The following is a 12,255-nucleotide window of genomic DNA, read 5'->3' as shown; positions in this document are numbered from 1 at the left end:
CATCATAATGTGATAATATGGGAATCGTAAAGAGCCCTGCGATCGAAATTGTGTGTACTGTCGACATTCTAACTGACCATGCATTAATTTCCTGCCATTGGCAGCCACTATCAACAGCCGCAGTGGAAACCCTTGGAAAACTCCCACCTACCAAACCGTATTTATGAAATGTCAGTAAAATCTGGGGACCAAAATAAAAAAAAGGATTTTTCGTTAATTTTTCAAAATAAAATTTTATTCAAAATTATAATCGAGTATTATTAGAACACATACAAGTAATTTAAATGTGTTCTTTCATCTACAACCAGAACCGGTCACTGGACTCTGGTCAATAAAGTAATGGACGACGTTGGCAATAATAAAAAATTGTGAAGGTCGAATACACCTTAGTAATAAAAAATACTCAATGACGAATGTATCCGTGATTCCCAGGGCATGTATTATGATGTGTGACACCCCAGCTTGAAGCTCACAGCTTCATGGAAACAAAATGTTTAGTTTCGTTCGCCTATGCTTGTAAAATATACACTATTATGTCCGCTTCGCTTATACATAAAGCACCCTGCTTTTAGGCCTGAACGAGAAGATTTTCGAAGGTCGCTTCGCACTCCCGGGCAACGAATATAATAGAAAAAAGCTTTATAATACTAGGTTTTTTCTATTAAATACAAACACTACAAAAGTCGGTCCCTGAACGTATGACATATATATTTTCTTGATGTGTTCCCCACGTTCTCCCCCCCCCCCATAACACTGCCCATAGCGCAAGGATTCGCGCATTTCATTTTGGCGCCAACTTTCTGGACATGCGTGTTGCAATCGCTCTAATAAAACGTCGTTTGAAATCAACATTTATAGCAATAATGGCTAACGAAGATTTAAGTCACTTTGAAGGGCTTCTTGGACGGTTGATGTCACCTGAAAATAATGCAAGGCAACAAGCTGAAGTATGAAAACTTAATGTCCACACATTTTTCTTAATCGATGTGATTTTGAGGATTTAATTGACCAAAATAGACCGGCGAAATAGTGTCGACATCGCGCTAATATCAAACGCCGGTTCCATTATAAAATTTGGCGACGTAATGTTCAATATTCGTATAATTCGTCGCTATACGTAGCATGTAAAGAGTATAGAAACCGGTAGAATTTCTCAGCTCTCTTTGAATTAATTGCTAGCTGTATGGTGGAACTTTCAAATTGAGCCTGAAATCCGGGAAATATTTAATATACGAAAGAGTGCAGGGATGTTTTGTCACGTGTTTAGTCCAATACGATCTAATATCATTATTAACATTTCTTCAAGTATCGAAATCCTCAAAATATCGTTCTTTCTTTTACCTTTTCGGTAAAATCGGTTTTCCAGCTAATTTAGGCAATAATCTGTAGATCATCTATCGCCACCTTTGAGTTCTTAGAATTTCTTATTTATATCTATGAAATTAGGGACTGAGTAAGTCTGGATGAATTTTCATAGAAAAGGAAAACTACTGATCTCATTTATCTAGCTAAAACTAGAAAAAAAGTATTACTTCTAAGTATTTTCACTATAGTAGTAACTAATAATAGATGATTGATACAGGCTGGATGGTTAATAGCATTAGCTAATCAGAATGAAGCAATTGCAATAGTACTTTTTACTAAACAAGTAGTTTTAAACTTTCAATATATAATATTGAAAGTTTAAAAGTGAATATAAAATTTACAACTGGGAAGTTGCATGAGAATGTACTAGTTGGAGTACAACCTCGTACCCCGGGTCTTTTTACTTGGAGCACAAGATTCTTATTCAAACACACATTAGCACAATTTCTATGGTTTCATGCCACTGGTATCTGGTGGTTACTGGGGTTATTAGTCATTTTCTTTGACATTAGGAAAAAAGATTGCAAGACATCTCAACATTACAAGATGAGAAAACAAAATATGTTTTGTTTCACAATTTTAGGCTGAATATGCTCAAATTGCTGATCCCAAGAAGATTGACTTCCTGGTCAAAACATTAAGATTATCGTCAGCTGAGGAGGTATGTTAGAATACTAATAATAATACCTTGGCATTTGCTAACTAGTTCTAAAATATTTTATGGTGCTACGATGTAGTGTCTTCTGTTTCCTTTTATGTTAGCTATGTAATTATTCTTATGTCCTGCAGGTACGACAGATGTCTGGTGTATTGATTAGAAGGTTATTTTCCTCAACTGTTGATCTGTATGAAAGTCTAAGTGAAGATCTTAAGCTGTCTTTAAAACAAGAACTGTTGCTAGGAATACAACAGGAACCATCAGTGACTGTGAAATGGAAGATATGTGATGCTGTGTCAGAGATAGCTCGTTGTTTACTAGGTACAACATTGTACACAATCATTATTGTTTGCAAATGATTGCATGTGCACAAAAACTTGCATTTACCTCTCTTTGTATTTTTTGTATCAGCCACTTTTTAAAAATATTTCTAGAGTTGAGAGCAAATGTACACCGCTTGAACTGCTTGGGCAACTTGTCATATGAAATCTCCATATGAAGGCTTGCACTGCTAGTTTATCTGTTTTCTCAGCAAATTCACTGTCTGAGAGATGCAATGTACAGCATTAGTTTTAAAAGACATTTGTGTCTATGAGTGACCATGCAGTGTGGTTATAGAGTTGTTGCTAATACTGTCCATTCTATATTGTACATAGATGAAGATGGCTACAATCACTGGCAAGAACTACTACGATTTTTACATGAATGTTGCAACTCCCAAGATCGAAGTTTACGTGAATGCTCTCTTCGTATACTATTGTAAGTCGTAAATGTCAAAGCATACTATTTGAGTACGAATTAATATAAAGTAATCGGTTATTTTAACAACACAGTAATTAAACTTACCAGTGTTTAGTTCTACCCTTAGAAATTGGCTTGTTCTTGTAAGTAATATGTTTTGAAGTCCTGCTGTAATTCCTTTTGAACCAATTTTCAAATGTCATTTGATTGTTTAACACCCCATTGCTGCATGTATGCTGTAGGTATACACTCTTGGTATAGATTTTAAATATGATAAGTGCAGTTGGAAGAAATGAGTTATTGGGTATACTGGCTTGACAATTGGTGAAATTTACCCTGCCCATTAGCTTGTCATGTGTGAAAGTTTGATAAATTACTACAGTTTACCTTAAAACCGCAGATACAGTTATTGTGTATTTAGTGGATACTGTTTTATTTCCTTAGATCATTCCCAGGAATTTTTGGCAACCAGCAAGATCACTATCTTCAGGTCATCAAAGGAATGTTATGGCAATGTATGCAGGATCAAACATCTCCACAGGTTGAATTGAATAGGCTTATCTTTTTCTCCTAAATATATCCCCTACTTCACTATAAACTTGTTCAGTTGTAAAATCCTCAAGTCCTGACTCCTAGATATTGTATTTAAACAAACTACCTATTTAAATCATGGATTTAAACATCCATACTAAAAAATCATTCTTTTTATCATAGGTTAGGTTTACTGCAGCTCGGGCAGCTGTGGCATTCTTAGTTGATCAAGTTCTTGAGCAGCAGCAGAAACAGTTTGTTGATATTGTACCAGGAGTATTGCAGGTAGGAGATCGCAGCTAGCGCGCAGTTAAAACAGTTACTACATATATATCGTCAATTTTTGGGTATTATTGAGCCTTCTCAAGGTATTATCGAGGGTTCTCAGAACGTTGAGATGCTCTTAGAACCTCTCATGCCTTTCCATGCGCACTATTGCTTGCCATTTCGCATTGACGTCTGATCTGTATTTAACATATTTAGGCTTTGAAGGATAGTTTACAAGAACAGGATGACAACGTTCTCAAAAGCATGATTGATCTCGCCGAAAAAGCGCCAAAAGTTTTAAGAAATAATTTAGAAGTTGTTTTAAATATCACCCTTCAGGTATTGCCCGTATTGCTTTATTCTAAGAGTAGAAAGTCGATTTTAGAAACTGCTGTGATATACTTATGATAACAATTTGGGATTCTTAGACCGTTTCAAATGCTGAGTGTGAAAATACCGTACGTCAACTCGCATTAGAATGCATTGTTACATTGGCTGAATCAGGTACATGTTTTCCAAATTTCATAATTAGAATATAGTGTCGTGTCCTAGTGTAGTTTGTGGACATTATCGAGGTTTAATTTGCGATAATAATAATCATGCGATAAGTCAATATCAGATTAATCAACACGGGTGCAATAGACCAGGAAATGGTAGCATTGACTGTAGTCAAATCTGAACCTCGCTATTTGCGCGGGTTTCCTCCTGCATGTAGAGTATATACCGTATATGTATGTTATTTACCTGATTGGACCGCTCGAGATTCATGGACTGCTCGCGTAGCCAACCAGATTGCAAGGAACGCTAAAATATGAATTCTGACCGCAAGAAAAAAAATTGACTTATTCTTTTCATTTTTTAGCCCCAGCAATGCTTCGAAAATATCAAAAGTTTTTTCCACTTATTAGTAAGTTTGTTTGCTCATGGTTTTTTTATTGGTTCTCACGTAGACTGCGTTATTAATTCTTTTCATATTGTTTCGCTGCGCTTCATTAAAAGCGATAAAAGGGGCTCTATCAAAACGGATTTTGTTATTTTTAGTACCTCAAATGCTAGCGATGATGGTGGATTTGGAAGATGAGCCCGACTGGAGTGCGTCTGATGACCCGGATGATGATGACTGTGACAGGTAATCACTCAGTATGCCACCTGGGATTGAGTCACGTAGGGGCTGATTACATATATATCATTGAGTTCGAAATTCGTCAGCTCGTACAAGTCCCTGTTTGATTTATCAAACATTTTTTAGTTTCTAGTTTTCGAAATTTCCCAACTGAGAAAGTGATATATATTAGGAAGCTTTATTTGTTCATGTCAGCGCAATGTCCAGTTAGTGTTTTCAATACTTCAATCTCTCTTTCTGTGTAGTAATGCCGTTGCTGGCGAGAGTTCTCTTGATCGGTTTGCCTGTAGCATTGGAGGCAAACATATGTTGCCCCACATTATAGCAACCGTTCCACAGATGCTCCAAAATGGTAGGTTTTTGTGAAAAGAAAGTATGAGTGGTGAGGTGATAATTGACGCATAATTTCAAAACAGGAATACGAACGTACTGTAATTAGTTGGATTTTAATTTTCAGAGGACTGGCGGTACAGACATGCTGGGCTAATGGCGATTTCTGCAGTTGGCGAAGGGTGTCATAAACAAATGTTAAATATGTTACCTAATCTCGTTGAGAGTATTTTACCTTTCTTAACTGATCAGCATCCTCGGGTCAGATATGCAGCCTGCAATGCACTCGGTCAGCTGTCTACTGACTTTGCGGAGGGCTTCCAACAAAAGTTCCATGCAAAGGTATATTTTGAAATTTAGAAACAAAATTAGCTCTACATTTTGTTGGTTTCAAGCGAACTTAGTGAGAACTCAGACTAACTGTGCCTAATCAAAATGCATGTTTTCCATATATAAAAAGCCACTATTGCGATACGTCCACACTACATATATAGACTAGTTAATGAAGATTGCACATGGTTATAATAGTCACTACTTTAGAAGGCAAGGAATATGGAGTGTAGGGTCGTACATAGTTTAAAGTTTATATGGCAACCATTCAACTGTAGGTTATCCCTGGTCTACTTCACGTCCTTGATGATACGGAGAACCCTCGTGTTCAAGCCCACGCTGGTGCTGCTCTCGTGAACTTTTGTGAAGAATGTCCTAAGCCTATTTTACTTCTCTATCTCGACAATACATTACAGAAACTAGAGATGGTTCTTCAGGCCAAATTGCAGGATGTAAGTTTGTAATGAAATCCCACTGGCAATAAACAATGTGTGCCAAATTCAAATTGAAGTTTCAATTTTAAGAAATTGACGTTTTACTGACCTTGTTAACTCTGTCTGTAGTTTTTATCATGATACGAGTTAGGATCATATATGTACATTACGGTGTATTTTATGTACAAAATTATTGTATGTAGATCTGTATTGTATATTTGCTAAGGTAACTTTTGTTTTTCCTAGCTGATAAACAATGGCAGGAAAATGGTATTGGAGCAAATCATTACAACGCTGGCCACTGTGGCTGATACAGCCGAGGAGAAGTTTTTATGTTATTATGATCGTTTTATGCCCACATTGAAGTATGTAATGGAAAACGCTGTACCGAGAGATTTGCGGCTTTTAAGAGGAAAAACAATCGAGTGCATCAGTTTAATTGGCTTAGCAGTTGGCCATGACAAGGTACAGTATAGGAATTGGTCCTAATCCATCGTGTATTTTCTGAGGTTCTTTAGTAAAACTAATGACAAATAAAATGCTTCAATCTTTAGTTTTTACAAGACTGCAATGACGTTATGCAAATGCTGTTACAAACTCAAACGGAAATGGCTGAGATTGAGCCAGATGATCCTCAGGTAAGAACCTGAACAAATGTTAAAACAAGGGAACTTGTTTTCTCGTATGCAGGGGCAACTTTCGGTAGGACTGCACTCTTTATCGTCTTTCTTTCAGCTCTCTTACATGATATCAGCTTGGGCACGAATGTGTAAAATCTTGGGAGAAGGTTTCAAAGAATATCTTCCTCTTGTTATGCCACCCGTATTGAAAGTTGCTTGCATTAAACCTGAGGTCGCACTTCTGGACGGTCAGTAACAGCAAAATGTTTCACTCTTTTATATTTTGCTTCGCGATGTACTCATTTATTTTATTATTTTAGCTGATGATCCCAAAAACGATGCTTACTCTGAAAATGATGGCTGGGAATTTGTCTCTTTGGGAGATCAGGTAAACCAGTCATTTATCAAGTATCTCTCTTTACCTCTCGTGTGTCATAAATGTATTAACAGACTTCGATGTGTCAGACAGTTTGTTTTTACCAGCTGATCTGCTAAATATTTTGCACAAAATTTAGTATATCGTGATGTGTGGGTTGATTGCAGTTTTTCGCGGGTTTCCATTCTACTATATCCCCACACATTACAGCATTTGATTGTAATCAAGTTGGTAATTCATGCAGAACTTCTATACTTGGTTGTAGCAAAGATTTGGAATTAAAACAGCTGGACTAGAAGACAAGAGTACGGCGTGCCAAATGTTGGTTTGCTATGCAAGAGAATTGAAATCTAGCTTTTCTGATTATGCGGAAGAGGTTGTCAAGATCATGGTTCCTCTGCTAAAATTTTATTTCCACGATGATATCCTTTGAAATTTCCAGTCCAAGTACTAGTGTCGATTGTCTCAATTTTACTGCCTGTTTTACTCGTTTTCTTTTTAACATTTTTATTGAAGGATTACCAATTTTTCCAATACTTCATGTATTTGAATTTTTATCCAAGTGCAAAATATCATCGACCTTAACCTTTTCTACTTGTGCGTTCAGCGGCGGCAGACTGTCTACCGTATCTACTGGAATGTGTCAAAGTAAAAGGTGGGTACTGTAACAATTAAGTGTACAGTTTGCATGCCAAGTCGACGGTATACAAGCTATAAGACGTTTTACTTTCAGGCGATGGCTATGTGCGTCAGATGTGGGGTTATATATGGTCTGAGTTACTCAAAGCTATATCAACAGAACCTGAGCCTGACGTCAAAGTGTTGTTAATGGAGTCGTGTGCTAGGGTAAGTCTTAAGGCTCGTTAACACTTTCACTCTTGCTGCATTTTTTGTACGATTTTCTTCTTTTAATAGATGTGAACGAGTGAATTACTTACGGATGTTCAATTAAGCTGTTATACATCAAAGCATTCGTAACTAATTCGTCTCTTGTTTTCATAGTGTATAGAAACTCTGGGGAAAGGATTTGTGAATGAATTATTCTTTCAAGAACTTGCTAAAGTACTCCACGATGTATTAGAAGAACACAGAAAACGACAAGAGGAAAGAATTGGTAAAATTTGATGTATCAATTAAACTGCATGCTCTCCTTGCATGCTGCATTTCTGTATACATGCACTGTTTGCATTCAAAACTGAGGAAGAATTTCGCTAACTCTTTTCTTTCTCTCATAGCAATTTTTAATTCAAAATAATTATTTCCGTTTCGTTATCGTGTACCTGCAGTACAAATTCAATCATTAAAATATTAATAATAAAAGGTAACTTTCAGAAAGGCGAAAAGAAGAAGATTACGACGAAGAAGTTGAGGAAGATCTTCAGGATGAAGTAAGTACAGAAGTGAACTTCATGAATGAAAGCTGTTTCACAAATAACAAAATTGTTGTTACGCGAAAAATTTATAACATTTTATTTCTTTTTAATGAATGAATAAAATGTAATCAATTTTTTTATGCGATTGTTTTGTGTTTTGTAAAAATACTAAGTGGTTCTAAAAGGCAGTTTTGTTTGAATAATATTTCCTCACCTTGCTTTCCCCTTGTATAGGACAGTACGGATGAACTTATTCTACGCAAGGTTGGTATTATAAGTAATAACCAGCGGACCAGCTGGATAATTAGGAGGTGGGGCGGTTATTCGTTTTTGGGTTCCCAGTTCAACGACATGGAATTAATGTTTTTTTAAGACGAAGTAGCTAAGTCTTCCTTTGTAGAAACGTGCGATGTTCATCATCTTTATATGTCTATATGTCTATATAGGTGTCAGACATAATGCACTCGTTGTTTGGATCGCACAAAGAATCTACTCTACCATTGTTTGAAAGATTGATACACGACTTCCATGCATTACTAGTGAGTATTATAGTAAATGATAGATCTTCCTCCGTGGCTTAACAGTTAGAGCTTCTCCTGATTAGCCATTAAAAATTAAATTTCACTTCACCGAGATACATACGCCCAAATTACTCTTTTTTGTGTTTATCGAAAAATGTTCTGTAATGATATACGATGATACAATCATTGAATTAAGTATATGTGACGTCAGCAATTCGAAAGGTCGCGTCGATTGTCATCAGCTTCGCTCAGCGGTAGCTTCATTTACTTTTCCGCATGACTCCTCCTTACATAAGAATACCTCATTCAGTACATGTTATTGTTTAATGTTCAGAACACAAATTCTAAAATATTTTGTTTAGCATACGAATTCTCCGACAGACAAACAGTGGTCGTTATGTATATTCGATGATCTCATAGAGCATGCTGGACCGGTAAGTCATTTGTATATACTTGTTTATACACACGTCTGTTGTTGTTGTTGTTGTTGTTGATTAAGCATTTCATGTTTTCTCAACTACATTATATCTTAAGCAGTGAGTAGGTACAGTATGTAATGTATGTACAAATGCCGCTGTGCATGAAGTAGCGTGTAATTCAATAATTGACATAATTTTAAACCTTTTGTGTTTTGTAGGTTTCGTTCAAATATAAAGATTATTTTCTCAGACAGATGTTGGACTCAATTGTACATAGAACCACTGACGTAAGACAGGTACGAGTGTTAAATTGTCTACGGTAAATATTGCGTGAAATTACAGCTCTTATATTAGTACTGGAAATATAAGTACTCCTTTATCTAGGCTGCATCTTACGGTATTGGTGCTATGGCCCAATTTGGCGGAAAGGATTACGCTCCGACATTTCTAGGTACAGTTGACGAATATGTTCAAAAATACTCATTAACAAGGTTTAGCTGTTGACGGAATGGATGATCCAACTGTATTCACAAATCCGACTAGGCTAGTTGTATCATCGTGTTTAGCTTATATAAACACATGCCCGAATCAAAGTACCCTTTTGACATCACGTTTTCAATATCCAAAATCCCACCAAAAGTTTCATTTCAATCGGGGACTCTTTACGGAAAGGTATGTAAAACGCTCCAATTGGTGAAATTCCTGAGGAAAAATTACACTTCCATTTTTCAGAGGCTTTGCCACTTCTGAGTCAGGTTGTCAACGATCCGTTGTCTAAAATACCAGAAAATATTGACGCGACCGAAAACGCTATTTCCGCTGTGACAAAAATCTGTAAATACAATCACGGTAATATAGCCGTGGATGACGTCATACCTGTGTGGTTGTCATGGTTACCTATCGTCGAGGATAAAGAGGAAGCACCATATGTGTATGGATATCTATGTGATCTTATACAAAGGTATAAATATGGACATATTATAGGTGACAACTGACTACCGCGATTATAAATAAGAATATTTTCTTCCTTTCTGAGTTTTATTTTGATGATTTCTTTGCTTTTTTCAGTAATCATCCACTTGTGTTGGGAGAAAACTACAGTAATTTTTACAGAGTGCTAAGCATATTTGCTGCAGCTTTTAAATCTGACGTTTTAACAGAAGATGATGAAATAAAACAGAGGATGCTTCTTATCTTAAAACAGGCCCAGGTTAGCATTTATTGTTAGTATTTCGAATCCCGCACGAGAAACTACTCTTTACAACGACCGCAGGTTTTGCGGGGACCTAATTTCTGAATAGTATTCTCTTTCAATAACCGCCGAGAGTATACTGCTTCGTACAAATTTGTAAGCAGAGTTTTCAGCTGCAACCGATAAATTCGATGAAATGGTCCAGCCATTTGCTAAGCAATCCCATACATATTCTCTTCTATAGATGTCACAGGAGCTGTGGACAAGTTGTCTATCGAATTTAGAAGAATCAGAGCAACAGGTTCTTATGAAAGTCGTCAATGGCCAGTTGTAGACATGATAACTCTATAACCTCAGTCGCGATCGGATATAAAACTATGCATGGTACATACGTGAGAGGGAAGTATCTAACAATCGCCAGTTTAGGTCGCTGCTTCAAGAACATGAAGCTATGGCACACAGCGACAATTGGCTATTCCGATGTTGCTGTAGAGTTACCATGGTACTGGCAAAATTAACAATACTTTATCAGGCTTTTCTGAAGGACAAGCTTGTTATTAACGCTCCCAAAACAACTGTCAACGCTATTACTATATCAGTCTCGTATTTTAACTTCGGAATTGTTATAAAGACCTGTCGATTGACCTCTTATCGATATATAGACGATCCATTAGATCCACGTAGACACGATCAAACTAGAAACATGTTTTTGCATGGTATAAATGGTAAAATGGCAGACATCTTGAGCTTTTGCTTGCCAATAAATATTTTGAAATTACAAGTTCACCCTACTAAATATAGTGAATCAACTTTATCCAGTCAGCCGTTTATCCAGTCAGGCATTTGCTTACATGTGTTATACTCAGACATCAAAATAGTTAAAAGTTTCCCTATTCAAGGTAACAACAACAAACTCGTCCAAAAAAACATGGAAAAATAATCTTTATTCATAGAATAGGTTAATCTGGAAACGATGTTCTATTTAATATACCGTAAAAAATTCAGGCTACATTCACACAGGACCGGACTAATTGAAGACCGATGCTCAAATTTGTCCGGTTAAGGTGAAAAACGAAAAATGGATGAAGTTTTGACCGGTTTTACGCGTTCACACGAGAGAACCGGACAAATTCGAGCACGGTTCCAAATTCCTTCGGTCCCGCTACCTCCTCCGCAGGCGCTAGGGAGCATATTTGCCCGAAAAGGGCCTGAGAAGGAGGCAGTCTGTCCCGTGTGAACGTAGCCTCGGATACACACGCTGATATCTTCCCCATGTCTTCCACAACGGCCTTAATTTTGATCTTCACAAAACAACGTTTTTCGCTCATTGCATCAAATTGTGTTCACAAACAATTCTTATAAGGAAAAGGTTGATCTTCACTTGTAACATGTTGACTCTGCGGGATAATTTCTCTGTCATTTTACCTTTTCAGTGACGTTTGTGTAATTTAAGATCATACATGTACCAAATTTAGCTTGGGAATACGGAAAAGGGCTGGGACTATAGTTTTCAAACAGGAATTCATTTTGCGATACAAATTCTTAAAACTCTTGTGATATATATTGCTTCCAAATATATAATATAATTAAATGGCTATTAACAATGTGTTGCCTCCAGTTTGATTAGATGAATAGCATCATGTCTTAGTTCTATTGAAATTATCATGATATATATAATTGGAGAAATGCCTACTTCAGGTGTAGCGCTGCTACTGCATAGCGTCAAAATTATGATATACAGTGTATCTTACCACCATGCAGTCTTCAGTGTTCGAAACCGAAATGGCGAGGAATTGCTCAGACAAAAATCGTTTTGTTTAAATCAACGACCTGATCTAATTAAGATCGTACAATCCAAGGCGTCCTAATAGCTAATTGGTGCGGTGCAATTCCTGAGAATATAGTTTGGATCATCAACACGAATATGAACAACAGTGAGGAGTATAGGACTAAAGTACCAGATCGTCATAGCTGC

At 36.7% G+C, this 12,255-nt stretch overlaps 1 protein-coding gene across 1 annotated transcript; it reads left to right on the top strand.

Annotated features, from left to right (window-relative positions):
- The first annotated feature begins 833 nt into the window (after positions 1-833).
- LOC114524502 (importin-5-like) lies at positions 834-11,870 on the top strand. The gene is made up of 30 exons (XM_028545600.1): positions 834-947; positions 1,949-2,026; positions 2,155-2,344; positions 2,680-2,782; positions 3,209-3,305; positions 3,479-3,580; positions 3,779-3,901; positions 3,991-4,066; positions 4,425-4,469; positions 4,604-4,691; positions 4,931-5,037; positions 5,143-5,357; positions 5,624-5,797; positions 6,026-6,244; positions 6,334-6,417; positions 6,515-6,647; positions 6,720-6,787; positions 7,041-7,197; positions 7,371-7,430; positions 7,509-7,621; positions 7,778-7,889; positions 8,108-8,163; positions 8,383-8,412; positions 8,595-8,687; positions 9,032-9,103; positions 9,307-9,384; positions 9,473-9,539; positions 9,821-10,049; positions 10,157-10,298; positions 10,525-11,870. Exons 1-30 carry the CDS (start codon positions 864-866, stop codon positions 10,612-10,614), a joined length of 3,285 nt encoding a protein of 1,094 aa, XP_028401401.1. The 5' UTR covers positions 834-863; the 3' UTR covers positions 10,615-11,870.
- Positions 11,871-12,255: the final 385 nt, after the last annotated feature.

Source organism: Dendronephthya gigantea, unplaced genomic scaffold (genome assembly GCF_004324835.1).
Source record: "Dendronephthya gigantea isolate DGI-Jeju-01 unplaced genomic scaffold, DenGig_1.0 000031F, whole genome shotgun sequence".
Classification (NCBI taxonomy): domain Eukaryota; kingdom Metazoa; phylum Cnidaria; class Anthozoa; order Malacalcyonacea; family Nephtheidae; genus Dendronephthya; species Dendronephthya gigantea.
The sequence above is the reverse complement of the archived record's forward strand: the minus strand, read 5'-3'. Positions and strand labels throughout refer to the sequence as shown.

Coding starts and splice junctions, on each gene's coding strand:
- LOC114524502 (XM_028545600.1), top strand. CDS start 864: ATGGCTAACGAAGATTTAAGTCACTTTGAAGGGCTTCTTGGACGGTTG. Junction 948..1,948: donor ATGCAAGGCAACAAGCTGAA/GTATGAAAACTT, acceptor TCACAATTTTAG/GCTGAATATGCTCAAATTGC. Junction 10,050..10,156: donor CTATGTGATCTTATACAAAG/GTATAAATATGG, acceptor TGCTTTTTTCAG/TAATCATCCACTTGTGTTGG.